This window comes from Carassius carassius, chromosome 19, assembly GCF_963082965.1.
Source record: "Carassius carassius chromosome 19, fCarCar2.1, whole genome shotgun sequence".
NCBI lineage: Eukaryota > Metazoa > Chordata > Actinopteri > Cypriniformes > Cyprinidae > Carassius > Carassius carassius.
In genome coordinates this window covers 24,631,241-24,658,241 of record NC_081773.1, presented here as the reverse complement: position 1 = coordinate 24,658,241, position 27,001 = coordinate 24,631,241, and the positions used below count along the sequence as shown (strand labels likewise).

The 27,001-nt window shown below is 36.0% G+C and overlaps 1 protein-coding gene across 1 annotated transcript; it reads left to right on the top strand.

The window, feature by feature from the left end:
* LOC132095673 (uncharacterized) lies at window positions 1-26,982 on the top strand. Its single transcript, XM_059500800.1, has 23 exons — window positions 1-228; window positions 3,729-3,813; window positions 4,373-4,466; window positions 8,296-8,464; window positions 12,167-12,291; window positions 12,392-12,462; window positions 13,141-13,314; window positions 13,441-13,634; window positions 14,012-14,130; window positions 15,246-15,349; window positions 15,989-16,120; window positions 17,097-17,266; window positions 17,876-18,006; window positions 18,100-18,230; window positions 18,320-18,484; window positions 18,599-18,807; window positions 18,996-19,126; window positions 19,665-19,779; window positions 19,966-22,155; window positions 22,286-22,960; window positions 23,090-23,764; window positions 23,895-24,569; window positions 26,823-26,982. The coding sequence occupies exons 2-23, from the start codon at window positions 3,745-3,747 to the stop codon at window positions 26,980-26,982; spliced, it is 6,678 nt and encodes a 2,225-aa protein (XP_059356783.1). The 5' UTR covers window positions 1-228; window positions 3,729-3,744.
* Window positions 26,983-27,001: the final 19 nt, after the last annotated feature.

The following is a 27,001-nucleotide window of genomic DNA, read 5'->3' as shown; positions in this document are numbered from 1 at the left end:
CACCGGCGTCTACACCTGACGAGAGAAATTCAGAATTTTCTCCTTATTAGGCTCACTACATACGTGTTTCTAAATATTTTCTTTTGGTATTAATTTTTCGTCAGTTGGTGGAATACAGTATCACATGGAAAGTGCTCTTTGCTAGGAATAACCTGGCAAAATGTCTTCATTATATCAAACGCATCTGACCCAATAACGATACACCAAATCCAATCCAGACTAAACAAGGTAAATATATAACTTGATCAGTTGATATTGTTTTTGAGGTATGGAACCTTTGGAGTTCTGACGTTTGCGTGTTTATTACTTTTGTAGGTGAGATAAAGTGAATATTTGATATTCAGTTACGTCCGTTGTGAAATACAGGTTAGCTTTATGAGGTACAAAAAAAAGGCAATTAAGAAAGCTTACATTAAATTATTTTGAGCATTTTTAGACAAATAAGCGCACTATACACAAGCAGTGAGGAAGCAACTTTAAATGATCAGTCTTTTATTATTTGTATGTGTTGTTATTGTTATTGTGTGTATACGTTTGGTTTATTTTATTAATTTTTTTTATTATTATTATTATAAAAAGTGGCACTTAGGGTGGATTAGATAATGTGGGACAATGAACACCTAACTAAGCTTCAGTGCGTTTATCTCTTCTTTTACAACATTAAACTGAACAAGATTGGTGTTGAATTCAAGCAGGGGTGTAAAGTTATTGAAATCACTTGACTTTCTGGAAATTATGTCAGAAATGTGGCCATAAAAATCAAGTACCTCTTGTAAAGTTCACTGAAATGACATTGACATAGGATTTAGACTAAATTAATGTTAAGGATATAAATCTGTTATAAATAAAACAATGTTCTAAATTGTTATCAAATTATATTTGTGATGAATGTAGACACATTAAATTTTGCAATAATATTCTTAAAATGTGTATTTTAATAATATTTTCTATTAAACAAAATCTTTGTGGTCCCACTTTAGAAAAGGATGTTTCAAAAGTGGGACAGCATGTTTTGACTAATGTGGGAAAGTAAAATATTCTATGTTATTCAATTGATAAAATGTGCATTAAGAAGGTTAAATGCTATACATGTAATTGTGTAAATGTTGGGGCTTATATTGCAGCAATATTATTTGTTTTAAGATCCAGATTCACAATTTAGCGACTAGAAGACAATGATGAATCCATGACTGCCCAGGACTGCTTATTTCTGTTATGAAGTGTTTTTGCCATTACAATTTGATTACAAAGGCTTTTGAAAAATAAAAGAAGTTAGGGTAACACTTTATTTTAGTGGCCAATTCTCACTATTACCTAGTTGCTTATTAGCATTTCTATTATTAACATATAGGTTGTTTATTAATACTTATAGCACTTATTCTGTATGATTCTACATTCCTACCCCAAACCTAAACTTAACAACTACCTTACTAACTATTATTAAGCAGCAAATTGGGAGTTTATTGAGGAAAAATTATACTTAATGGTTTGTTAATAGTGAGAATTGGACCATAAAATAAAGTGTGACCGAAGTTAGAAGTTTATAGAAGTTTAATAACAGGTTTAAAGGCATTCCATGTTCCAAATTTTACATCTTTTCAAAATTTGTTTATTAAATTATTTTGCTATCTTCATTAAGTTAAATTTTATTTTTTTTACTTCGTTACATAGTTATTATTATTGTTGTAAATAATAAAATATTACATTATTTTAAATAATATAAGATTTATGTAATAAAATTGTATTGAACATTCCATAAATTAACATATATTCAATTCAATTTTCATTTCAAGTTACCGTATTTTCCGGACTATAAGTCGCACTATTTTTCATAGTTTGGCTGGTCCTGCGACTTATTATAGTCAGGTGCGACTTGTTTATCAAGGAAAAAACCGCATGGATTCCGATGTTCTCAGATCGGATTCAGGCCTCATTCATATGTGGTAATAAATTGGATATGAATCGGATACGTGCATTTGCGTGTGCCATGTATCAATGCAATGCATGTGCCAATTGGATATTCCCCAGTAAATGCGAGTCGTATGTCATTAAAAAAGTGACGTCAACTCAGGTGGACACCACCAACTGAGATCACATGACTTATTATAGGTGCGAAATTCGCCCAGGCTGCAACAAGGGCTCCTCTTTTGTTCTCCGCCGTACGAGACCAATGTTTTGCTGATTTTTTTGTTGACATTTCAAAATATTGTGGAAAGCAAAACACTGTATAATTTTTTTTTGCATCTGCATCCATTGAATTTCGTGCTGTTTTACTTCCTTTTCCGGGTCAGAACGTCTATGTTTGGTAGTTTCAGCAGTGTAGTGTAAATGCAAAAATCGGATACGGGACACTTTTAAAAGATGATGTAAGCGGGTCGTCAAAAAAATCGGATATAGTCAGAAAATCAGATTTGGACATCAAGACCTGCAGTGTAAATGCAGCCTTATAGTCCAGTGCGACTTATATATGTTTTTTTCCTCGTCATAACGTATTTTTGGACTGATGCGCTTAGGTGCGACTTATTGTCAGAAAAATATTTGTGTAGTGATTACAGGTAGACTACAGGTAGTCCAAAATGCAGCGGCTACAGTTCTTACCAGGTATTTAGCTCTTCCTGTCCTATAGTTGTAAAGCACTGTAGTTTATCTTTGGGTGCGATGGATGAAACTGAAGTGTTAGATGCTGTAGAATCTATATTTGTTATTGTATTTCTGATGTTATCTGTGTGTATCTATGTTATCAGTGAAGGGATTCATACTCAGTCATTACTATTAAACGTTGATGGAATATTTGAATCAGGTGGCGTCTGATTATTTGTTAATTTAGCCACTGTGCTAAATAAAAACCTTTGATTGTTTTGGTTATTTTCAATGAGTTTGTGGATATGCTTGGATCTGGCAGTTTTTAGGGCCTGTCTATAGCTGGACATGTTTTTCCACGTAATTTCTAAAAACTTCCAAGTTAGTTTTTCTCCATTTGCGCTCAAGTCTACGAGTTTCTTTCTTGAGAGAGTGAGTATTACTGTTATACCATGGCACAGTACGTTTTTCTCTAACCTTTTTCAATTTCATGGGGGCAACAGCTTCTAATGTATTAGAGAAAATAGTACCCATGTTGCCAGTCATTTCGTCTAGTTCATGTGTATTTATGGGTACACATAGCAGTTGAGATAAATCAGGCAGGTTATTTGCGAATCTGTCTTTGCATATATATAGGCTATAGCACATATACACATACATACATACAATAAAACATCAGATAATATTAATGTTCAATCCATGGTAAGCATGGTTAGCTTTTAATAGTACAATGATTAATTATCATAACGTGTGCCCTACTTTACCTGCTGTAAAAGCATGCTGTTGACTTTATGCAGTACAGCAATTTATTTAACAGTGGATGTAAGATGTACTCAATAAAAGACATTCAAACATTTACTATAAAGTTTTCAACTAAAACATTTTTCAGAATGATACATACATTTGTGGTAGTTAATTATTAATGCTTTTTATGTTTAAATGCTTCTTGATATTAAAGTGCAACTGATTATGAAATTTAATTATCTAATTGTTACCTGAGGTCCCACTTCCGCTAAACATAATAATAATATTATATAATATAAATTTTGCCGAATAAATACTTATTGTCTAGGTCTGAATCCATGCTGGAATTACTGATTTTTATTTCTACTTTTTAAAACTTAATTTTACTCGTCTTTCATTTCTAGCAGCACATCTGCTCTGATGGCCTCCTTCTTACAACAGTTAAGACTACTTCTCTGGAAAAATGGCCTCAGCGTCATCCGGCAGCCCGTGAGTAAACCTGCACACCTGTACACTTGAACAACTACAACAAAAACCTGATGTCCAGAGTCAAATCATAATGTTAGCATTGATTCTGTGGAGCTCTGGGTTCAGGTTTTCTGCCTAGATGTAACAATAAAGACTCTGCACAAAATATATTTTCATATTGAATGTTAAAATGTAAAAGAACATACTGCACACCAAGCTGATTTGCTGTAATAAAAATAACTTAACACTCCTGGGCATTATTTCTAAACTCTTTATCTTTATCTTAGCTGTGCTTTATCCCTTTAATATTCTCTGTGTCCTTAAAACCTTATTCAGTTACTCTCATTTTAAGTTATTCTATAGATACAGTATGCATATCCTATGATATGTTTAGATGATTGTACATAAGTACAGACAGTAATATCTAAAAAGGTGAGCTATATATGTAAGCTTAGTATTATTAGTAATCCTTAATAGTCCAGTTATTGGTATTGATTTAATTTTATTCTGAGATTAATAACCATGTACAATATAACCAACAGTAAAATCTAACTGCATATTTGTTTGTTGATTTTTTCAGACCTGGTCGGTGGCTCTCCTTGTCTGGCCACTTGTGATATTTATTATCTTGGCGGTCACCCGTTCACAGTTTCCACCAAAACTCAAAGACACATGTACGTACACATCATCCTTTATTTAGACTGCAAAAGGAAGCCATCTGTGTAAGTTTGTTGTGATCTCAGTGGCGTGACAGTGACTGAAGGCATTCTCAGTTGGTTAGAGATGGTGTGAGGTTATGTTTAAGGTTCTGAGCTTCTGACAAAAGAGTTGCGGGTTAAATCCTGAGAAGGTCTGAGTCAGAAGCTGTGGAGTTAATGAGTTCACAATCCTGCATTATTACAATTATGCCCTTGAGCAAAACACTAATTCTCAGGTTATCCCATAAGGACTGTCATTGCACTTGTCTGCAAAGAATAGTTACAAAGCTGGTTTGATTCATAGCTTAAAGGAAATATGTAGCTTATATGTATCTTACTTCATTTTCCTGGATTTATTAATCTTAAACGGGCAGATGTCATCTCTTGAGAACATTTGATGTTACCCACCATGTCGTGCTTGGGAATGTTCTAGACTAGTGTTTTATTTCTACAGTACATAATGGATGGCCAGCTGCTAATCTCCCAATCTCCATTATTCATGTTTAATGTTTAATTATTAGTATGCCTCCGGGTTTCTTTAAATATGATTTGGGATTAACTGGTTTAAAGATGTATTCTGTGCATTTATGTAATCTTTCTTTTTAAAGTGGTCATATGATGCAATTTCAAGTTTTCTTTTCTATTTGGAGTGTTACAAGCTGATTGTGCTTAGATAAGATCCCTGAAGTTGCAAAGACTGAAGTCTAAAAATCAAAGAGATATTCTTTATCAAAGTTAAGACTTTGCAACACCCCTCTTAAATGGCTCATTCAAACACGCCCACACATATCTATATTACTATGTGGAAATATTGGTGTAATGCCACCGAAATGTTCACGACAATTTGGCGCTTCTGAATCAGTTACTGTAAGTATGTTTTGTTATTAGTTTAAGTATTTGCTGTTGAATGTTCAAATATAGAGTTTTGCACGTCGTGTGTGTGTGTGTGAGAGAGAGAGAGAAAGAGAGAGAGAGAGAGACAGAGAGACAGTGGAGTCAGCTGTTAACCGTCCGTGGCTTGTGTACTGCAAACACATACGAGCTTCATCACTGTCGGTCACGTAACTCTGTTCCCCTTTCGGGCTTGAACTGATGGCAATACTATTGACATTATTAACTCTCTTTACATTTATTTTGAAAGAAGAAGCTTGCGATTATGAAAGGGAGCATTACATTTCAGTAGAGTGCTTATGGTTTTCAGCCAATAACAATGCACTGGGTTAGCCGGCCAATAAGAGCAGATTGCGCTTGTCGGAAGTAGGGACTTGAAAATTACGCATTTGAGAGAGACAATAATGTACAGTACAGTATTTGAAAAATAAGGTGTTTTTTTAACATTAAAGCATGTCAACATATTCTGTTACACCAAATACACAAAATAATGATCTTTAAAAAAAGCATGATATGACCCCTTCAAGCTGGAGGACCTTTGGGAGTTTTCTGTTATTTCACATTTTTCTCTTGAGGATTGGGTTGTTAAGCCTGGTCTTTCACATAAGTAGCTCCCTTATGCCTTGTACTATTCTTTACAGGCAGACTCACTGTTTGTCTAATTGTATATCCATCCATAGAAACTCAAAACTCATTTGATAATGTGAGAATACAAGTGCTAAAGCTTCCCAGCTAACAAGAAACGTTGTCAGAACTTTGTCTAGTTGCAGTGTTCAAATCATTTGTACTGCGTACTTATTACACCCTAGGTAGGATTCAATTATGTCATGTTTATTTGATATCTTTCTCTATGGCTTTGGGTTATTCAAACATTGTTTGCTGGACAAACTTTCGCATAAGGTCAATAATTGTACAGTATGAAACCTTTTAAGTGGTCACTCTCAGTCTATACTAATGTTTCTTTTGACTCCTTTTGTGTTTGTTTCTATGAAAGTCCTATACCATAAAACCAGACAGGACAGGAAAATCAAACTCTGGGGAGAGAAAACCAACCCAAGTTGAGAAAACATGATTGAGATCTTTATAGTTTTTTTCCCCCCAGAAAGCAATGTGATTAAGTGGAGAACAAACAGACATTTTTCTGGTCTGATTATAAGATTTTTCTCTTGAGAAAAAGTATCTACAGTATTAATACTTCCTTTCGTGGAGAACAAACAGTGCCACAGTCTGCTCAGGTTTGCCAAGAGACCATAGTCTGCAATTAGATATCTAGTGTACATATACAAGTTGACTTAATAAACGTTTAGCACATGCATATGCATGTAAATGTGGAGTCTTTTTTTCCTAGAAAACAGAGCAAAGTAGTAATAACTCATTTTGCTCACATGGGTATATATATACATGGTATAGAAAAGCAAAGGCAAATCATAATTTGGATATGTTCTGTCTGATGTCCCATTTCAGTAGAACATATGTCAACACAATAACTGTGGTCAATAATCCATGCTCAGGCCATCATAAAAGTAGATGAGTTTATTTCACCAATTGAACAGATTTGGAGAAATTTAGCATTACATCACTTGCTCACCAATAGATCCTCTGCAGAGAATGGGTGCCGTCAGAATGAGAGTCCAGACAGCTGATAAGAACATCATGATATACTACAAGTAATCCACACAACTCCCGCCTATAAATTTGATATATTAGATGTCTTGTTTCCAGTCAAGACTTGGAGAAACTTGTTCATGCCTTTATCACCAGCAGGGTGGACTATTGTAATGGGCTCCTCACTTGACTTCCCAAAAAGACCATTAGCTCACCCAGAACGCTGCTGCCAGGATTCTGACTAGAACCAGAAAATCTGAGAATATCACACCACTCCTCAGGTCCTTAAACTGGCTTCCAGTTACATTTAGGATTGATTTTAAAGTGCTTTTACTTGTAAATAAATCACTCATGACCTACAGTAGGACCGAAATATATTGCAGATATGCTCACTGAATATAAGCCTAACAGACCACTCAGATCATTAGGATCGAGTCAGTTAGAAATACCAAGGGTTCACACAAAACAAGGGGAGTCCGCCTTTAGTTACTATGCCGCCCGCAGCTGGAATCAGCTTCCAGAAGAGATCAGATGTGCTAAAACACTAGTCACATTTAAATCGAGACTCAAAACTCATCTATTTAGCTGTACATTTATTGAATGAGCACTGTGCAATGTCCGGACCGATTTCACTGTATTTGATGTATTCACTGTATTTTATGTAAAATCATTTTCTATTTTTAACTGTTTTAAATTCATTTTAAATAAGTCAATTTTTCATTTCCAAAGTTTTAAAATTGCTTGTTTTTATTTTTGTTTTATTATTTCTTCATGACTATTTTACTTTATTTTATGTTAAGCACTTTGAATTAGCATTGTGTATGAAATGTGCTATGTAAATAAACTTGCCTTGCCTTGCTTCCAGGTAAAATGGTTTATCTATAATATTGCTGTCTACAGTGGAAAAGTCATTTTGTTTGAATCAGAAAAGAAAAGTTCAAAGATCAAGCACTGGATGAAGCATTATTATGGATTATAGATGCATATTTTGGCCAGAAGTGAGTGACAGCTTAAAGTAAAAATTATTCGATGGATCTGTTTGCACAAAAACTCTACATTTTACTTCACAAAATGTTAACTGATGGACTGGAGTCGTGTGGATTACTTGGGGATTATTGTGATGTTTTTATCAGCTGTTTCGACTCTCATTCTACTGGCATCCATTCACTGAAGAGCATGTGGTGAAATGATACATTTCCCCAAGTCTCAAATTCATGCGCATCTTACATTCTACATAATTTTCCCATTTAAATTTTTTAACCCTATCCCTCTCAGCAACAAAAGTTCAACTCTGTGCTGTTTCTTTCAGGCTATGTGGCGCCTAGAAATCTTCCGAGCGCTGGGTTCTTTCCTTTCCTGCAAACACTCATGTGTAGCACCGACAGTATATGCACCAGCAAATCCTACCTAACAGAAGGACAGTCCAAATCGTACTGGAACACAGCTCGTCGCCACCGCAGGGATGCTGAATCTCACAGGTAATGCATGTGCAAAATAACACATTTCCAGAAATATTATCTTAACCTTTCAGTTGTTTCATCAGAAAACCTGAGGTGTGGACTTTTTTAAATTTTGATTTCAGTATTATGATGAACTTCAGATGTGAACTTTAATGGTGATACATTTATGAGCCAGGACCCTAAATCCATGCTCTGTAGATGTCTGATAAAGATGTCTCAGTTCAAAATGACAATGCCCACACCCCTAGGTTGATGCGTCACAATGAGATGATAAATAGACCTCATGGCAAAACACTGCACGTCCTGTGACATCGCTGTCCCCTTTGCCTTAGTCAGTATTCATAAAGCTAAGAATTCTCTTATTTAATCAGTTGATCAGCTTTTGGCTACTGTATAGAGAAATGTTGACTAAACCTGTTTGTTCAACGGTTCTTTTATTGCTGTGTGTCATCTGCAGGTTGAGTCAACAATAAAACCTTCTGTAGTCAAAACCTTTGCTGAGTCATTGTTGCTGAAGAATGTTGGGTGAAATGGAAATGCTATTTTCCTTTAAAAAAAAAAAGACACACTGTAATTATAACTACTTAAAAAGTGCTACTTCTTAAAAAGTATATTTTTGATTTTGAAGTGCATGATTATAAGTACAAAAGTGTCTAAAGTACTGTGGTATAGTTCCATATATTACATTGTTTGTAGATAATTAAGATAATGTTCTTTCAATTGATCTCTGTTATGATCTATCCATCATCGCTCAAAATCTGTAAGACAGTTTCTTTCTTGTGAAACACAAAAGGAGAAAGAAAATGTAAAAACCATTCAGTACATTCAGTCCACTTTCTTTCAGATAAAAACATTCATTTTAGACATCTAAGATGTAAATGAACAAAGTAAAAAAAAAAAGAGTATTTAAATTTAAGAATTAACGATTATTGCTTAAAATTTTTCATTGGAATTGCTCTATAAAATAAAGTAAAACAAAATAAAATAGATAAAAGTTTACAACTGTAAAAGAGTAAATATTTGATAAAAAATGTGTTAATTTAGTTGAAGAAAGTTTGAAAAAATATAGAAGAGGCTTTTAAGACACAATTTTTCTTTAATATACACCACAAAAGATTTTGAGTTTTTGAAAAAATACATATATTTCAAAATAAGGGGGTGGCAGAGACTCCCATCGCAGCATTCCTTCTTTTCTACTTTCTTTTATTAATTCAATTTCTTTGTGCGCTCTGAACAAACTCGCTACCAGCTCATAATGTGTAGGAGGGTTTAAATTCACAGGACTTGTTTGTGTAATCCTTTACCTAGTTATCGTTAAATAATGCTTTATCTTTCACTGTGACGTGTGCTTTTAAATAATTTGTCTATCATGTTTCTTTTTTGTGTAGGCTTGTGCAAAGACATCAGCATTTACATAACAATACATGTCTATGTTATAACCTTGTTACATATGTTATAACCATATACAGTCATATACATGGCCAAAAATATCGGCACCCTTGGTAAATATGATCAAAAAAAGGCTGTGAAAATGTATCTGTATTAATCCTTATGATCTTTTATATTAAAACATTTACAAAAATCGAACCTTTCGTTGGATAATGAGAATTTAAAATGGGGAAAAGTATCACCATAAAAGATATATTTTTTCTCTAATACACATTGGCCACAATTAACAGCACACTTTTATTCAATACTTTTTGAAACCATTTGCCAGTTTAATGGCTCTAAATGTTCTCCTATAATGCCTGATGAGGTTAGAGAACACCTGACAAGAGATCAGAGACCATTCCTTCATCCAGAATCACTCCAGACCCTTTAGAGTCCCATTTCCATGTTGGTGCTTCTTCTCTTCAGTTCACCACACTCATTTTCTATAAGGTTCAGGTCAGAGGACTGGAATAGCTATAGCAGAAGCTTGGTTTTGTGCTCAGTGACCCATTTTTGTGTTGTTTTTAAGGTTTGTGTTTGGATTATTGTATGGTTGGAGGATCCAAACATGGCCCATTATAAGATTTCTAACAGAGTCAGTCACTTTTTGATTTTTTTATCTGTTGGAATTTGATAGAAACCATGGTGCCATGTATCTAAATAAGATGGCCAAGACCACCAGCAGAAATATAGGCGCACAACATCAAAAATACTGCAGTATATTTCATTGTACACATGGGGTACTTTTTATCCATTTTTTCACCAAACCCATCTTTATTGTTTGCTACGGTGCCCGTAGGGTGACTTGTTCGGTTTACTTAGTTTTGTTGTGGCCATGACATAATAACTCATGGGAACGTGATAATATGTCGTGGCCACGAGATATTAATTTGTGGGAACGTCATATTAACTCGTGGGAACGCCATATTATGTCGTGGCCACGAGATCATTTTCTCGAGGTAACGACATCCTTATGTCGTGGCCTCGAGATGCTATGTTGAGGGAACAACATCCATTTCTCGTGACCACGACTTCCTATTTTGAGGGAACTAGATGTTTTTCTTGTGGCCACGAGTTTAATGCCTAAACAAACCTGCGTGACCATAGTAACCCGGGAGTATCAGAGATGGATTCATTCATATTTTATTTTGAATTACGAAATTATTATATTATTTATACATATAAAATTTATGCATTTACATTATGGCATTTTATGTTAATGTCGAGCATTTATAGTACGCTATTATTTACAAAAGTATTTAGAATGTTAAGTAAAGAGATCGAAATTGAAGCAAAAAAAAAAAAAAGAATATAGACTAAATGAAAAAAAATAACCAATAATAATAGGCTAATAATAGTAATAATGTACACATATTACAGGGAAAGACTATCAGTTAATGGACTTACAAGACCGTAGGATGGGTAAAAAAAGTTTTTATATTTTATTATGCACTTTATGTTTTATGTTTATATATTATATTTATTTATGATAAACTTCATTTGAATGCTGACAATCGCATGTAATACAGCCCGGTAGCCAAAGCATATGGTTAATATAATAATTACTTAATTCAAGATAAAATATTAATGAATCCATCTCTGATAATCCCGGGTTGCTATGGTCATGCAGGTTTGTTTACGCATTAAACTCGTGGCCATGAGAAAAACTCATGGCATACATTGACATGTCGTTCCCTGAACTTCCCTCAACATAAGAAGTCGTGGCCACGAGAAATGGATGTTGTTCCCTCAACATAGCATCTCGAGGACAAGACATAAGGATGTCGTTACCTCGACAAAACAATCTCGTGGCCACGACATATTATCACGTTCCCACGAGTTATTGTGTCATGGCCACGACAAAACTAAGTAAACCGAACAAGTCACTTTACGGGCACCGTAGTTTGCTGCTAAAAAGCAAACTTTTTAGTTTCATCTAACCATGTAAGCCAGTCTCGTTTGAAGTTCCACATGATGTGGTCATGTAGGTGCCATTTGACAATTCTTTTAAGGTTTCCTGATCCAGAGACTGTGGTCCTTGGAGAGTCTTTGGCCACTTAAACTCTCCTCCTCACCGTGCATTAGAACGATATAAGCACACGTTATTCTTTTTTTATAAAAGATCAAAAGGATTAACAACACAGATTAATTTTCACAACCGCCTTTGATCATATTTACCAAGGGTGCTGATATTTTTGCCATGACTATGCAAAAGTTTAGTTATAGTTTAATGTGAGTTCATTATTGTTCTTGTACTGTATATACCCATGGATACTCTTTATATTTCAGTCTATCAGCACTATTTCATGACCTACCTCCACTGGCCCATCTACAGAAGGGAGGACTGATTCACTCAATCCTTAAAAGGGATACATCAAATCCAGAGCTCCTAGGGCTATGGGATAGGATGCTCAGTATGTACATTTTTGTCTGTATTTTAATGCAGAACTACTTGGTGTTAAAGAACTGATAATGTGTCAGTGTTTTTAACTGTGTTGTTTACAATATTTTAAGATTCCAGCTTTCAAAACTTACCCAATGTGACAGTCATGCAAACGTTTAACAACACTGCAGTGGTTGATCAGGTCAGTGATGAATCTTTTCTTTTTTTTTTTCTTTTTATATATATACATATATACATAATATATACGCAGACATTTTTATTGTTGTTGTTGTAATATTAATAGTAATCAATGTGTATTTTGTGTACTGGTCCATTAAAAAGTCCATTATGATTTCAATGGTTACACTTCTATTTAGTGTCCTTTTGACAGTGTAATTGTACATTTCAGTAGTGAGTAATATTAATAAACTACATGTACTTACTATATGGTTAAGGTGAGAATTAGGTTTGTCTTGGGGTTACTTGCATGTAATTATGCATTGTTATTATAATATTAGGTAAATGTAACAAGGACACATTGAATTAAAGTGCTACCATTTCACTGTATATTTTCTCATGCAATGTGGATACTTAAATAGTTCACTTAAAATTAATTTGTTGTTTATTTTTACTCACCTGTATGTTGTTCCAAACCAGTATGGATTTTTTTATCTCCTGTTGAAAACAAAAGAAGATATTCTAGAGAAAGTTGAAACCAAACATTTACTGGTAGCCATTGACTTCCACAGTATTTGTTTCCATACTAAGTAATTCAATGGCTTCCAGCAACTACCAGTATGGTTACCAACATTCTTTAAAATATCACCATTCTTCAAAGTCCAGTTGCTTACATCACTGATTTTCTTTGTCTTTTTTGTAGACAATGGAGTCCGTTTGGGAATCTGTGAGCGTCTTGAAAAAATCCTTATGCAGCTTCTCCATGACTGCCATCAACACATCAGACAGTACCCAGGATCTCTTTACACAAGGCTTAATAAACTTCTGCAGCTCCAACGACACTGTTCTGGAAGCATCCTTGCTTACCCTGAACCAGGTGGGGTCAGACCTCCTCCACCTCAGTCTAGTCACATTATGCCCACATATGCCCAATAAAAGAGTCATTAAATGAACCATTAGACATCACTTGGATGTTCATCTGTTTACTTGTGTGGGTCGCCAGGTGCTGACAGAAATGCTGCTCAATAACCCGACAGAAGTATTGGGATCAATTGGAGGAACTGTGGTGGTCTTAGATATGCTTCAACAGGAGACGTCAGTGTGGGACTTCCTACTTGGCTTGCCTGATCTCTTCCTAAAGCCGTCAGATGAAGAGATATTAAAGGCTGGAGCAGAGGAATTGCAAGATCTTAAAAAGTCAGTGTTAAGCTCACAATTGCTCGCATGTACTACTATTCAAATGTTTAGGACTTTTTTTTATTAATACTTTTATTCATATAGTATGCATTAAACTGATCAAAAGTTTAAAGACATTTATAATGCTACAAATTATTTTTATTTTTAATATATGCTATTCTCTTTCTATCCATCAAATAATCCTATAACAAAAATAAGTATGTTGTATATTTTTTGGTTCTAGGAATTCTATACCCATATTAGTATGTGGTTGCCCAGCTTGATTTTCCAAATTCAGTGTTTATCCACAACACTACACATTCTAATTATGTGTGACTTGCATGTTTGTGTTTGTTGACTGGTTTCAAAGAATCTCAGCCTCTCTTATTTGCATTTAGTGTCTTGACATTTATCCAGAGGAATTTCCCTCTGACCAACATCTCTACTGCTGTCACAAATCCAGTCATCACAAAAGGCATTGGTTTTCTCAACTACATGAGTGCTTGGAAAGGGAGAGGTATGTTGAAGACAACAAGCTGGACATCTTTTGTGAGCTGCATGGCATTTGTAGCAACCTATTTAAAGTACTGCCATTTCCTTTATTACAAGACAATGCCCAATCATTTAAGCTGAAAGTAGTTTCACACACACACACATATATATATATATTTCCTTTTGTACTGGCACTCACAGGCTGCTTAGGGATGAACATGTCTCATTTTAAAGAAATTTTGGGCTAGGAAAGTTTCAGCCAGGGCAACAGGTTATGTGATGAGCCTCATGTTGTTTCAAACCTGTATTTATTCCAGAACTGGTTTGAAGCATACAGAAAAATCTACACCCATTTAAATAAAAGCAGTTACAGTTACTGCCATGTTTCAAAAAGGACAGAAAAATCACCTTTAAAGTATCAAAAAAGGGGTTCATTCTAGTTTGTTATATGGACATGTTGAATTTATTGTATGAGAGTTTTTAATATATTTTCATTAGAGAAGGACAAACAGGCAAGGTTGTTATACAGAACATGTAAGGTTACTACCATTCTGCCTTTGAGTAAGGTTCTTAACCTCAGGTTGCTGGCTGCCAGGTTGCTTACTATCTTAGGGGAGATGTTGATTATTAGGGGATTTAGAGACTAATGAGTCTATTGTCAAAACCAGTCTGGAATACGTGTTCTATGTGCACCACACCCTGTCTTAACAAAGGTGAGCATTCTACTTGGCAAGGGGAAAAATTACCATCACATGACTATTACAGCCTGTTCTCATAAAAGAAAGCTAAGGGTATTTTATCATATGAGTACTTAAAACTGAACCAGGATACTTTTTATCCTGGTTTAATATGCCCAGATATTCATATTCAAGCCATTCATAGGTTAATCATCTGGTTGTTTGACTATTGGGAAGCAGGGGAAGTGTTCCAGAAACAAGTTTAAAAACAAAACCATTTCTCATGCTACTGACACAGATATGACACACTTTAGAATTAACTTACACTCTGGTATTCTGACCAGCATGTTCCCCAAAATGTAGATTCACATGCATCTTTCAAGTGTTTTAGAATACTGTCTGCCTCAAGAGCTCTCATATGTTGGTCAAAAGTGCAGTTACATTTTTCTCTTGTTTTAAACAGGTGTGTATGTCAAACTGAGTGATGTTGTTACCCCAAGCAACATTCCTCTACTTAGCTCCGACATAAGAGACCTTATCAACCAAATCCAGATTCCTCTTGATAAGGTAGGCTTTTCATGGTTGCTTAGCGCAGGTTCTTTGTTCAGAAAAGGAGTGTTTATCCAACTATGTTCAAAGCCATTAGCTCCATAGACACTGAGAAAATAAATTCCTTTGAAACAATTTTTCACACTTTAACTTATGTTTAATTTTTACATTAATGTTTACATCCAACAGTGTGTGTGTGTGTATATATATATATGTGTGTGTGTATATATATATATATATATATATGCATGCATCAAAAGTTGTCTTGTGTATTATTATAATATAAACTCTTATATATTATATCTTATATATTAAACTCTTAATTGATAAATGTATTTATTGTATGAGTTTTTAGTATTTATTCTTAACTTTTCATTATGGAGAAATTGCATAAATTGACAAAATGGCATACATTGACAAAATGAGAGCTTGATTAGCAATGACGCACAAAAAAAATACTATTTACAAAAGATATGTTGCAACATTTTTTCACATGGAGATTGACATATAATGCTCTAATGTTGCGTACGTAGGCTAGGTTTTGGGAGAACCAGGCCAAATGTTTTATATTGTTTAAAAGATTAGGGGTTAGGATATTACTGTATAAACAAACACAAATAACTACACAATAATTCACACATATTTTGATCTTCTCAGATTCAAGTGCTGTTCAATGAGGCAGACTTTCGCACCTTTTTGTGTGACCAAAACATCACCGGATCCTATTGTTGGAGTTGGGAAGTGGGCAAGATATTTGAAGGGATAAATACTTGGAAAGTTGTTGAACAGGTACATTTCTTAAATATAGCTATTTACTAATACGGTTTTTATATTTTAAGAAATAAGCCTTATTAAACATACAATACACTTTTTCCTTGTACTTTACTAACCTGTGTTGTAGTGGAGAGGGTGAAATACACTCATTTGCAGTTCCTCTTCCCTACCTTCTATCTTGTGGGAAAACACACAAACATCAGTTGCACTTGTTACCCAGGAAACCAGCTCAGTCTAAACACAAAACAACAAGCTTAGAGCCCTGAGACTGATTGCATAAAAAGCATGTATATGCAGCAGTCCTCAGAGAACACCAATTAGATATTCCCCTCACCACAGAGGGAACTCCACAACAATATCCAATCACCATGATTTTAAATTCAAAAGTTATGCAGCATATGACAAATACCATTCAGAGTAATTAGTAGGACTGTTACGGTGACAATTACATACAAATGTGACACTGGAGCACAAAACCAGTCTTAATTCGCTGGGGTATATTTTTAGCAATAGCCAAAAAAACATTGTACAGGTCAAAATGATCGATTTTTTTATGCCAAAAATCATTAGGATATTAAGTAAAGACCATATTCCATGAAGATATTTTGGAAATTTCATACTGTAAATGTATCAAAACATAATTTTTGAGTAGTAATATGCATTGCTAAGAATTCAGTTGGACTACTTCGAAGGTGATTTTCTCAGTATTTAGATTTTTTTGTATTGGTACCTCGGCCAAAAATCTTCTGATCCTAACAAAACATAAATCACTGGAAAGCTTATTTATTCACCTTTCAGATTATGTCTAAATCACAATTTTGAAAAAAATTACACTTAAGACTAGTTTTGTGGTCCAGGGTCACAAATATTGCATACTATATTTGGAACAAACCCACTTGCATAAGCCTTTAACTCTCCATTACATTTAAATTATGCATGCTGTTACTAAATACATCTGTACTAATAACATCTTCATGCCTCATCCCTACAGGTGCTGTTGAACTGGAGTCAGACCTCTGCCTCGGCAGACTTGGCCTTCTCTCAGGAGGTGTTCAGTACCTTGCTGGGCCTAGTCTCTCCATCGAGCCTGGATGCTGTTCTCAAACACACTAGGTCCCAGCGCAGCAGTGATGCTCAGCCACAGAGCCTGGGGGAACAATTGTATGTCAACCCTGACTACTTTGCATGTGTTTAGATGGAATTAGATAGCAGTAAATGTGAAACTGATCTGTTTTTCTGTAACAAATACAGTTATCCTTTTGGATCTGTATTTCACATCAAGGGGTTGACCCAAAACAGTGTCAAACCCATATTTATTGTATTTTATGGGTTGTATTTTCTCTTACCTCTCATAGTTTTTGTTGCTAGTTTTTGAGAAAGAGCGCATGTCACACACCCTGTCTGTGGTGGCATCTTCAAATTCTGGTTTGTTTATGCCATGTGACAGATGAATTTGTGCTTGAAATCCAGTTTACTTCTAGGATGAAGTTTTTTTTTTTTTTTTTTACTTTTGAGTCAAACTATACAGATGCTTTCTGTACAGATGTTTTCACCTACATTGACATTGTGCAACTGCTTGTAACTGCTGGTTTAGCAAGAGAGTTTAAGTATTAGTCCACTACTCTTTTTATGAATATGGATTTTATATAACAAACAAAACCAGGTTCTTGTACATATCTTTTTTCATTTTGACATCTGAATGAGGAAAACAAGTCTGTTTTTAAAGGTCTTGAATCTAATGTCCAACTTATTCACTTTTTTCCCATACAGAGTCTTCGGATTAAGCACTACAGCATTTGATTTTCTTCAAGGCATGCCTGGCTGGGAATACATTCAGACTTTCATGATGGCTGGCCATTCATCCATGCAGGTGGCGAGAGCTGCAATGGAAGTACAGCTACGTATGTATCAACATGTGTAGAGAATTATGCAATGCAAACAACTTCAAATGCTTGATGCACTAATTGACTAAATTATCATTATCTGTTTCACAGCATTCATTGACATGGTCCTGAGGGATGCCAAGTATGTCCAGGAGGTCTTCCTTTCTCTAATGCAGAATGAGACCTTTGCTAAGGCCTGGGCTGACCATGCCATGGACTCTATTGTGCAAACCGTGGCTAATGTAGGTCAAAAAAGTCTAAGTGTGTGCTTCTTGTAGTTTTCATTAGTCTTCGTTTGTCATATTGGGTATCCTCTAATATTTTCAAACAGGTTCTAGAGGGTCACACTAGCTGCAAAGACATTTCTGCTCCCTGGGCTTGGATGTCAACATACAGCCCTATAGACATTCAGTTGTGGGGCACTCTAGTTTGTGATGGAAATGACACACGTCTTGAGGAAATGCTGTTAAAATCACTTTCGCCAGTAACTGAGAAGGTAAGGAGATGTATTAAGAAGTGATGACCAGAACGTTTCTAACTTTGTTATTATTTGACAAAAAAATGGAAATTAACCATTATATTACTGACTAAACTAAATGTGTTTTCACAGGTCCGGCAGATGGTTGGTGCTGTGTATGGAGCTGAAATGTACAATGTCACACCCTCAATACTTATGGCAGAGTGGCACAGCCTGTACACAACCTCCCTGCAGTATGTCACTGCCCTCCAGAACTTGCAAACTGTGGTTAATGAGAACTATTTTGCAGCTTGGATCCCGGGGAACATTTCAGTTGGATTGTCCCAGATTCTTTTGACCAGGTCAGAAACCTAGTAATTGTCAATAACTACTATGTGACTAGGATGTTGCTTGTTTATAATTGTATCAAATGCTGAACCACACTAAAACAGTCCATGTAGAAACAGAGCTCTGCCTAGCTAAGTACCTTAATCACTTATTAAATGCATTTTATATATTTATTTGCATTTTTAATTTTTGGGTGAAACAGGGCTACTGGTACATTTGAGAACATGGGTTCTCTGCTTGAGAACAGCTATCTGTGGCCCTCCATGGAACCATATTTCCATATGGCTTATTGGATTTTAACCTACCAACCTAATGCCACTGCATCACCAAACTGTAAGTGTAAAAAATTATGAATATTGGATAAATTGGATCAGTTTGTTTCTTAATATAAGATTATTTTGTGCAGTTGTATGTTTTTATATCATTGTTAATTTTATACCAATGAGACTTTTATAACATTTTTTAATCATTTTTAAGACCATTTTTATTGTGATTTTTTTTTTACATTTATTTTTATAAATACATTTAATTTATTTTTATTAATTTAATTATGTTCTAATAGGGAACTTAAAATGAGAGTATAACATTTAATGTTTTTAAATATAATATTATATATATATATATTATATATAATTGTTAATGATACCTATAGCATTAAAACATTTGAACAGATTAAACTTTATTGTAAAGTAATGCCAATATATTGATATTAAATATGTGTAACTTTGACAATGTATGGCAAAGTGTTATCATTTCCAATCAATCTATTAGTTCATAGCAGAATCACTAATGATATTGCATGATCAGTTTTTTTAATTATTTCAGCCATACTATAAATAATATACAGTGAATTGTGCACACTTTTTTGCAGGCACACTTCTTCCATCTGCCTTCACCTGTCAGACCGGCTTTACCTGGGAAACAGCTGTTCCACTGATTCAATCTTTGTTCTCTGAAGTGTCAAGAGAACCAGACAGCCTGTTAAGGTAGTGACTATTTACTGCAAATAATTTATTGATACCAAAGTAATTTTATATTCAACTTATGTACAACTATGTGCTTACTTGATATTCAAAATGTATCAGATTACATAAAAGTACCATTGGTGATACAATATAGATTATTTTATTATATACAATGACTTTCAATTACACCTTTTCATTTGATTTTAGACCTCTCCAGGGGACAGTAGCTCTCCTCCAAAACAGTTACATGCAACTTTTACAGCAAGTCATTGCCAATGGCCTACCAGATCAGCTCCTTGTTAGTGACTTGAGACTTAGAGACTTGTTGCTGAGCCTCATTAATACAGTTGATAAAGAAATTCAGCTCCTCTCCAACATTCAGTCCACACAACAGTTTGATACTCAGCTCTCGCTCACTCTGTTAAATGACATCATGGAAGCTCTTGGACTGGGGAAGATAGAGAACCTGTTGTCAGGAGGTTCCCAAACATCCAGCATGCACACAGTCATCATGGGCATCCTTCAGGTCTTGAACAATGGGTCCATCCAGATGCTAAATGTAGAGGATAGTTTTGCAGTTCTTCAAGCAATTTTGAGCCAACTTGGAGCCATCTTGCCTCCAGTGCAGCAGTATCAGTTTGAAGCAGTGCTAAATAAGACTTATGTCCTCATTCGAGATCTGGAGATGTGTTCAGCTTTTGGCCAGGACTGTGTTGCTGATGTCCAGAATGCCTTCGATAATCTTGGAGCAATCCTTGCATTTGAAAATAATATGACCATCCCAATCACACCTCAGGGTAACATGACTCTCCCTGTTGTGCTTGATGTTCTCACTCTGCTCCTGCCATGGAACATGTCCCAGCCAGCAGAAGCCTCAATGGAAATGTTCAGAAAGATTCAGTATCTCCTTGAGCAGGCTTATTCATCTCCCCTGAACATCAGTCAAGTTTTACAAGTCTCCAATCTCACCAATTCTGAATTAGAACAAGTCAATTCAGTAATTCATTCTAATTGGTCAGCATCCATACTGAAGACTCTGAATATGGTCTTTCAAATCCCACAATGCATGAACACTCAAACCACACAGTCTCCCCAAAAGCCTCCTGCTAATAGACAGGCCGAATGTATCCTTCAGCTAATCCAGACTGCTTCTGGTTTACTTGGAGTAATACCTGTGGCAGAGAATGCTCAAATGACTCTTAATAATTGGCTTAACATAATTTCAATAGAGTATCAGAAACTAAATAACATGTCCATTTCTGGATCTGACCCACTTGCACTAACAGAAGAGGTGCTGATTACAACACTGTCAGCCATTAGACAAAACCTTCAGGGTCTTGATGTGGAGAACATCACTGATATTACCAATGAGCTCAACATTCTGGAAGACCTCTTGAAAAATTTATTCAGAGAACAATACCCATACCACACCATTAACTCGACATTGATGGTGCAGAGACAGTATGCACAGATGGTGTATGGAGAAATCACACTGTGGTATTTAAACAAGCTTGGAAATGCCACCAGTGGCAGTATGTTTGCGGAGATTCTCCATCAACTGAAACGCATAACTGAAATGCAGGTGGCACTCAACAGTGCAGAAGCAGATATGGTGACGGTAGCAATGAATCAGATCCAGAGCTTGAGTCATGTGAGGTTTCCTCTGGAAGGCGAGGATCTTGTACAAGTTGCCAATACAATCATGACCATGCTGCAGGGTGAGCTGGCACTGATTAAAGGAACTCTTGAGATCCAGCAGGCGTTCTATGATTCTATAGGCTCCCCAATGAACAACAGTATTCCTGCTGAAATTGAAGCTCAGATCATGACCTACCTCAACTTGACAAGGGAGTGGATCACTAACCCACAAGTGATGACAGCACTTGCTAGAATTTTCCAGTGGGAAATTAGCTCTGTAGATATTACAACACCTGGGAAGGATCTTGAGCAGCTCCTCCAAGCCTTGACTCCCCTACTCCATCCTGAAGATAAAGATTCCCTTGTTTTTGTTGACCAGTTCTCTCAGGCAGTAAACTACGCTCTACAGGTGGCTAGCACTGATGGTGGTGTCCTAAGTGAAAACTTCACAGAAGCCATCATCAGTGCTGTGAAAGTGATTCTGAAGAGTATATCAAATGAAACTGGAGCTCAACCTCAGGATGTGATTAACAATGTTCTTGGTGCTTTTAATGGTTCACTTCAGCTGATCCTGAACACCAATATGAGCTATGCCAAAGCTAACACCCTAATACAGGAGACTATCCAGATGGTAGAGGGAGCCATTCATACCCTTTTACCAGCGGAGGCAGCTGAGGTGTTGGTTCCCATTAAAAACAGCATTTTATCCTATCTGAATAACATCTCCCAGCCAGCTGGATTTGATCTTTGGAATGAACTGTAAGTGTAGAGACTGTATATTTGCATATTGTTCTTTCGCTCTGTTTCATTGTTGCTTTCTAATAAAATTTTTATATATGTATTATATGTATATTTGGAAGAGAGATTATGTTATTTTCTCTAATTTCAGCATTGCAAATGTAATGACAGAGCTTCAGAATTCCCTACCATCAAACAACACAGCTCAGCCCATCATATCAATGATAATCAAGCTCACGGAAAACCTTCTGAGCTCAAATGAAGGCAACTTGACCAAGGACTGGATCATTAACCAACAACTGACGATAGCACTTAATGCAGTCTTCCAGGGGAATGCTAGCTCTGTAGATCTTGCTGCAGCTGGGGTGAATCTTGACCAACTTTTGCAAGCCATGGCCCCCCTACTCTCCCCTGAGGACAAGGCCTTCCTCAATGTTGCTGAACAGGTGTCTCAGAGACTAACCTACGCTCTACAGGTGTCTAGCACTGATGGTGGTCTTCAAAGTGAAAACTTCACAGAAGCCATCATGAGTACTGTCAGAGTATTTCTGGAGAGTGTTTCAAATGGAACTGGAGCTCTGCCTCAGGATGTGATTAACAATGTTCTTGGTGCTTTTAATGGTTCACTTCAGCTGATCCTGAACCCTAATATGAGCTATGCCCAAGCTAATACCCTAACACAGGAGACTATCCAGATGGTAGAGGGAGCGATTCATAACCTTTTACCAGCAGAGGCAGCTGATGTGTTGGTTCCCATTAAAAACAGCATTTTATCCTATCTGAATAACATCTCCCAGCCAGCTGGATTTGATCTTTGGAATGAACTGTAAGTGTAGAGACTGTATATTTGATATTGTTCTTTCGCTCTGTTTCATTGTTGCTTTCTAATTAAATTTTAATATATGTATTTTATGTATATTTGGAAGAGAGATTATGTTATTTTCTCTAATTTCAGCATTGCAAATGTGATGACAGAGCTTCAGAATTCCCTACCATCAAACAACACAGCTCAGCCCATCATATCAATGATAATCAAGCTCACGGAAAACCTTCTGAGCTCAAATGAAGGCAACTTGACCAAGGACTGGATCATTAACCAACAATTGACGATAGCACTTAATACTGTCTTCCAGGGGAATGCTAGCTCTGTAGATCTTGCTGCAGCTGGGGTGAATCTTGACCAACTTTTGCAAGCCATGGCCCCCCTACTCTCCCCTGAGGACAAGGCCTTCCTCGATGTTGCTGAACAGGTGTCTCAGAGACTAACCTACGCTCTACAGGTGTCTAGCACTGATGGTGGTCTTCAAAGTGAAAACTTCACAGAAGCCATCATGAGTACTGTCAGAGTAGTTCTGGAGAGTGTTTCAAATGAAACTGGAGCTCTGCCTCAGGATGTGATTAACAATGTTCTTGGTGCTTTTAATGGTTCACTTCAGCTGATCCTGAACCCTAATATGAGCTATGCCCAAGCTAATACTCTAACACAGGAGACTATCCAGATGGTAGAGGGAGCGATTCATAACCTTTTACCAGTGGAGGCAGCTGAGGTGTTGGTTCCCATTAAAAACAGCATTTTATCCTATCTGAATAACATCTCCCAGCCAGCTGGATTTGATCTTTGGGATGAACTGTAAGTGTAGAGACTGTATATTTGCATATTGTTCTTTCGCTCTGTTTCATTGTTGCTTTCTAATAAAATTTTTATATATGTATTATATGTATATTTGGAAGAGAGATTATGTTATTTTCTCTAATTTCAGCATTGCAAATGTGATGACAGAGCTTCAGAATTCCCTACCATCAAACAACACAGCTCAGCCCATCATATCAATGATAATCAAGCTCACGGAAAACCTTCTGAGCTCAAATGAAGGCATCTTGACCAAGGACTGGATCATTAACCAACAATTGACGATAGCACTTAATGCAGTCTTCCAGGGGAATGCTAGCTCTGTAGATCTTGCTGCAGCTGGGGTGAATCTTGACCAACTTTTGCAAGCCATGGCCCCCCTACTCTCCCCTGAGGACAAGGCCTTCCTCAATGTTGCTGAACAGGTGTCTCAGAGACTAACCTACGCTCTACAGGTGTCTAGCACTGATGGTGGTCTTCAAAGTGAAAACTTCACAGAAGCCATCATGAGTACTGTCAGAGTAGTTCTGGAGAGTGTTTCAAATGGAACTGGAGCTCTGCCTCAGGATGTGATTAACAATGTTCTTGGTGCTTTTAATGGTTCACTTCAGCTGATCCTGAACCCCAATATATATAACATGCAAGCTAACCACCTCACACAGGAGACTATCCAGATGGTAGAGGGAGCTATTCATGGCCTTTTGCCAGCAGAGGTGGCTGAGGTGTTGGTTCCCATGAAAAACAGCATTTTAACATATTTGCAAACCATCTCCCAATCTGCAGGACCAGACAAATGGAATGAAGTGTAAGTATAGACTATATATACTATATATATCTGAAGAGTTCAGATGCAAAAGCCACTAAGTGCCGTTTGAAAATTAATTCTAAAATAAGCATTTTTATCAGGCTCCTATGTTTATGTCCAGTTATTTCACTTAAATGCCAGTTTAACAAACCTACTCATTGCCATTATAAGGAAATTACGGAAACTACACATAGGAGCTGTAACGATAAAAAACTTCATAATCATCGGGAAGAAGGAGGCGGAACCGGCGGACATTCAAACAGAAACTTTAATAATCAAAATAAAGACAAAACAGCGCGTCAGCCCCTCATGGATGATTGACACACACAAATAAAAAGGAAATACAAAATAAAGTCCAGGCCTGGTCCTCTCTCGTCCGTCACTGTCGTCGCTTCGGTTTTATATCCCTCCATCTCCTCTGTGGGACTCGAGACCGGTGGGTCGAGCAGGTGTCGCTCATTTCCAATCACCCCACCCGCCCCACTCGTCACAGGAGCCTTATAGGGTGACACGGTTCAACTTTTTCATGGTTCGGTTTGTTTCACGGTTTTAGAGTCATGGTCTTCGGTACAGTTCGATACGTGTTATGTTTATGGAAAAACTATACTTTCTAATAAAAAAAAAGAATATTCTATCCAACAATAAGCAACAGCACAAATAAATGCAATAGAGTAAAGATGCAAACAATAAACAGTGATTTTCATTTTTTTTTTTTTTAGGCAGGTCTAGCATAAGTTTTTAGGTACAGAAATTGAATAAAGAATGCATATTGGACTATATAAATTAAAGAGAATTCTTTATTAAAGTTACAAAAGCTTTTTAATCAAAAGCAGTGAGTGATTTCTTTGTTGTTGCTGTTCTATTAATATAAAGACTGTCACTTTAAGAGAATGCACTGATCCAGTAGGCCTGCGTTCAGCCGGCTATGTCTGCTGTAGGATACTTACCAAAACGGGCATTTTGACGTAATTTTTGTGTGAATTTAAACACAATACTTCAGAGAGAGCTTATATTTGCGCGCGTTCTGAAGCACAGGTTTGCGCTCTTCAGATGACCGCACCCACAAATCTTCTCACTGCACGTGCGAGCTCACGTCCTCTGGCTCTTAAATGTTTAAACTGACAGCTTAAATTAGTTTAGTTTAAATACATATTAACGTGTGCTGTTCAGGTCTCATCTGTGAGCGTGCGATATCAGCACCCGGGTGATGACGGAATAAATGACTGCTCTCATATTCCAGCATAAGGCATTCACATTGAACAAGAGTGAATGGTTTGTTTAGTTTTTTTCTCTCTTATCTCTATTGTTGTAATGTCTGGGAATCCAGAATGCGCATCCATCAACAGAAACATATATTAGTTGAACCCAGTTTGTTTTGCATGCTATTTATAGCAAACCATATTACAGATGTTTTGTCAGTTTTAAGTTGAACCGCGGTCCAAACATGTGCCCAACCTTGTGTGGTGAAAGGAATGGTTCGGTTTTTTTCAGCGAACCGTGCCACCCCTAGAGCCTAATAAAAATGCTAATTTTAAAAGACAATTTCAAACTGCACTTAGAGGCTTATTACGTATATAGACAAAGACATCTATATACAGGAGATAGTGAAAAACAAATAGATCTGTCCTTTCATTAATTTATCCATCTATCCATGCCTAAACTATAATTAAAAAGTTATGGGTCGGCAATATATATATTATCTATCTATCTTATTAACAAGTTAATACTTTTATTTAGCCAAGATGCATTCAATTAATAAAATTTACAGTAAAGTTATTTATAATATTACTTACACTAAAGTAATTCATAATATTTATTTAGAAGTCTAAATAAATGCAAATCTTTTGAACTTTCTATTCATGGTAAATGCTGACAAAATTGTATGAAACGCATAACTTTTTATACAAAAAATATTAAGCAGCACAGCAGTTTTCAACATTAATAATAGAAAGAAATGTTTTTGAGCACCAAATCTACATATGATTTCTGAAGGATCATGTGACACTGAAAACTGGAACAACAGCTGCTGCTGTATTCAGCTTCGGCAAAACATATTTCACAAATTTATAAAAAATAATTATATATATATATATATATATATATATTACTGTTTTAGTCTTTTAGATTAAATAAATGCAGCCTTGGTGAGACTTTGAAAAAAGCACCCAAATCTTTAGAATTTTTGTGTAAATGCAATAAATATATTTGTGTATGCACAGGTAATGACAGTTGGTGTTTCTTTTTCATTTTCAGCATTGTGAATGTGATGAGAGAGCTTCAGAATTCACTACCATCAAATAACACAGCTCAGCCCATCATATCTGTGATACTCAAGGTCACAGAGTATGTGCTAAACTCAAATGAAGGCAAGTTCAGTTTGTTAGTGTGGCCATATATAAGTAAAACTATGTAAACCCTTATTTATTTTTTAT

What these genes read in the sequence shown, in the direction of transcription:
- LOC132095673 (XM_059500800.1), top strand. Translation starts at nt 3,745, where the DNA reads ATGGCCTCCTTCTTACAACAGTTAAGACTACTTCTCTGGAAAAATGGC. An exon ending in TCCAGATTCCTCTTGATAAG is followed by an intron (nt 15,350 to 15,988) that starts GTAGGCTTTTCA and finishes TGATCTTCTCAG; the next exon opens with ATTCAAGTGCTGTTCAATGA. An exon ending in CTTGGAAAGTTGTTGAACAG is followed by an intron (nt 16,121 to 17,096) that starts GTACATTTCTTA and finishes TCATCCCTACAG; the next exon opens with GTGCTGTTGAACTGGAGTCA.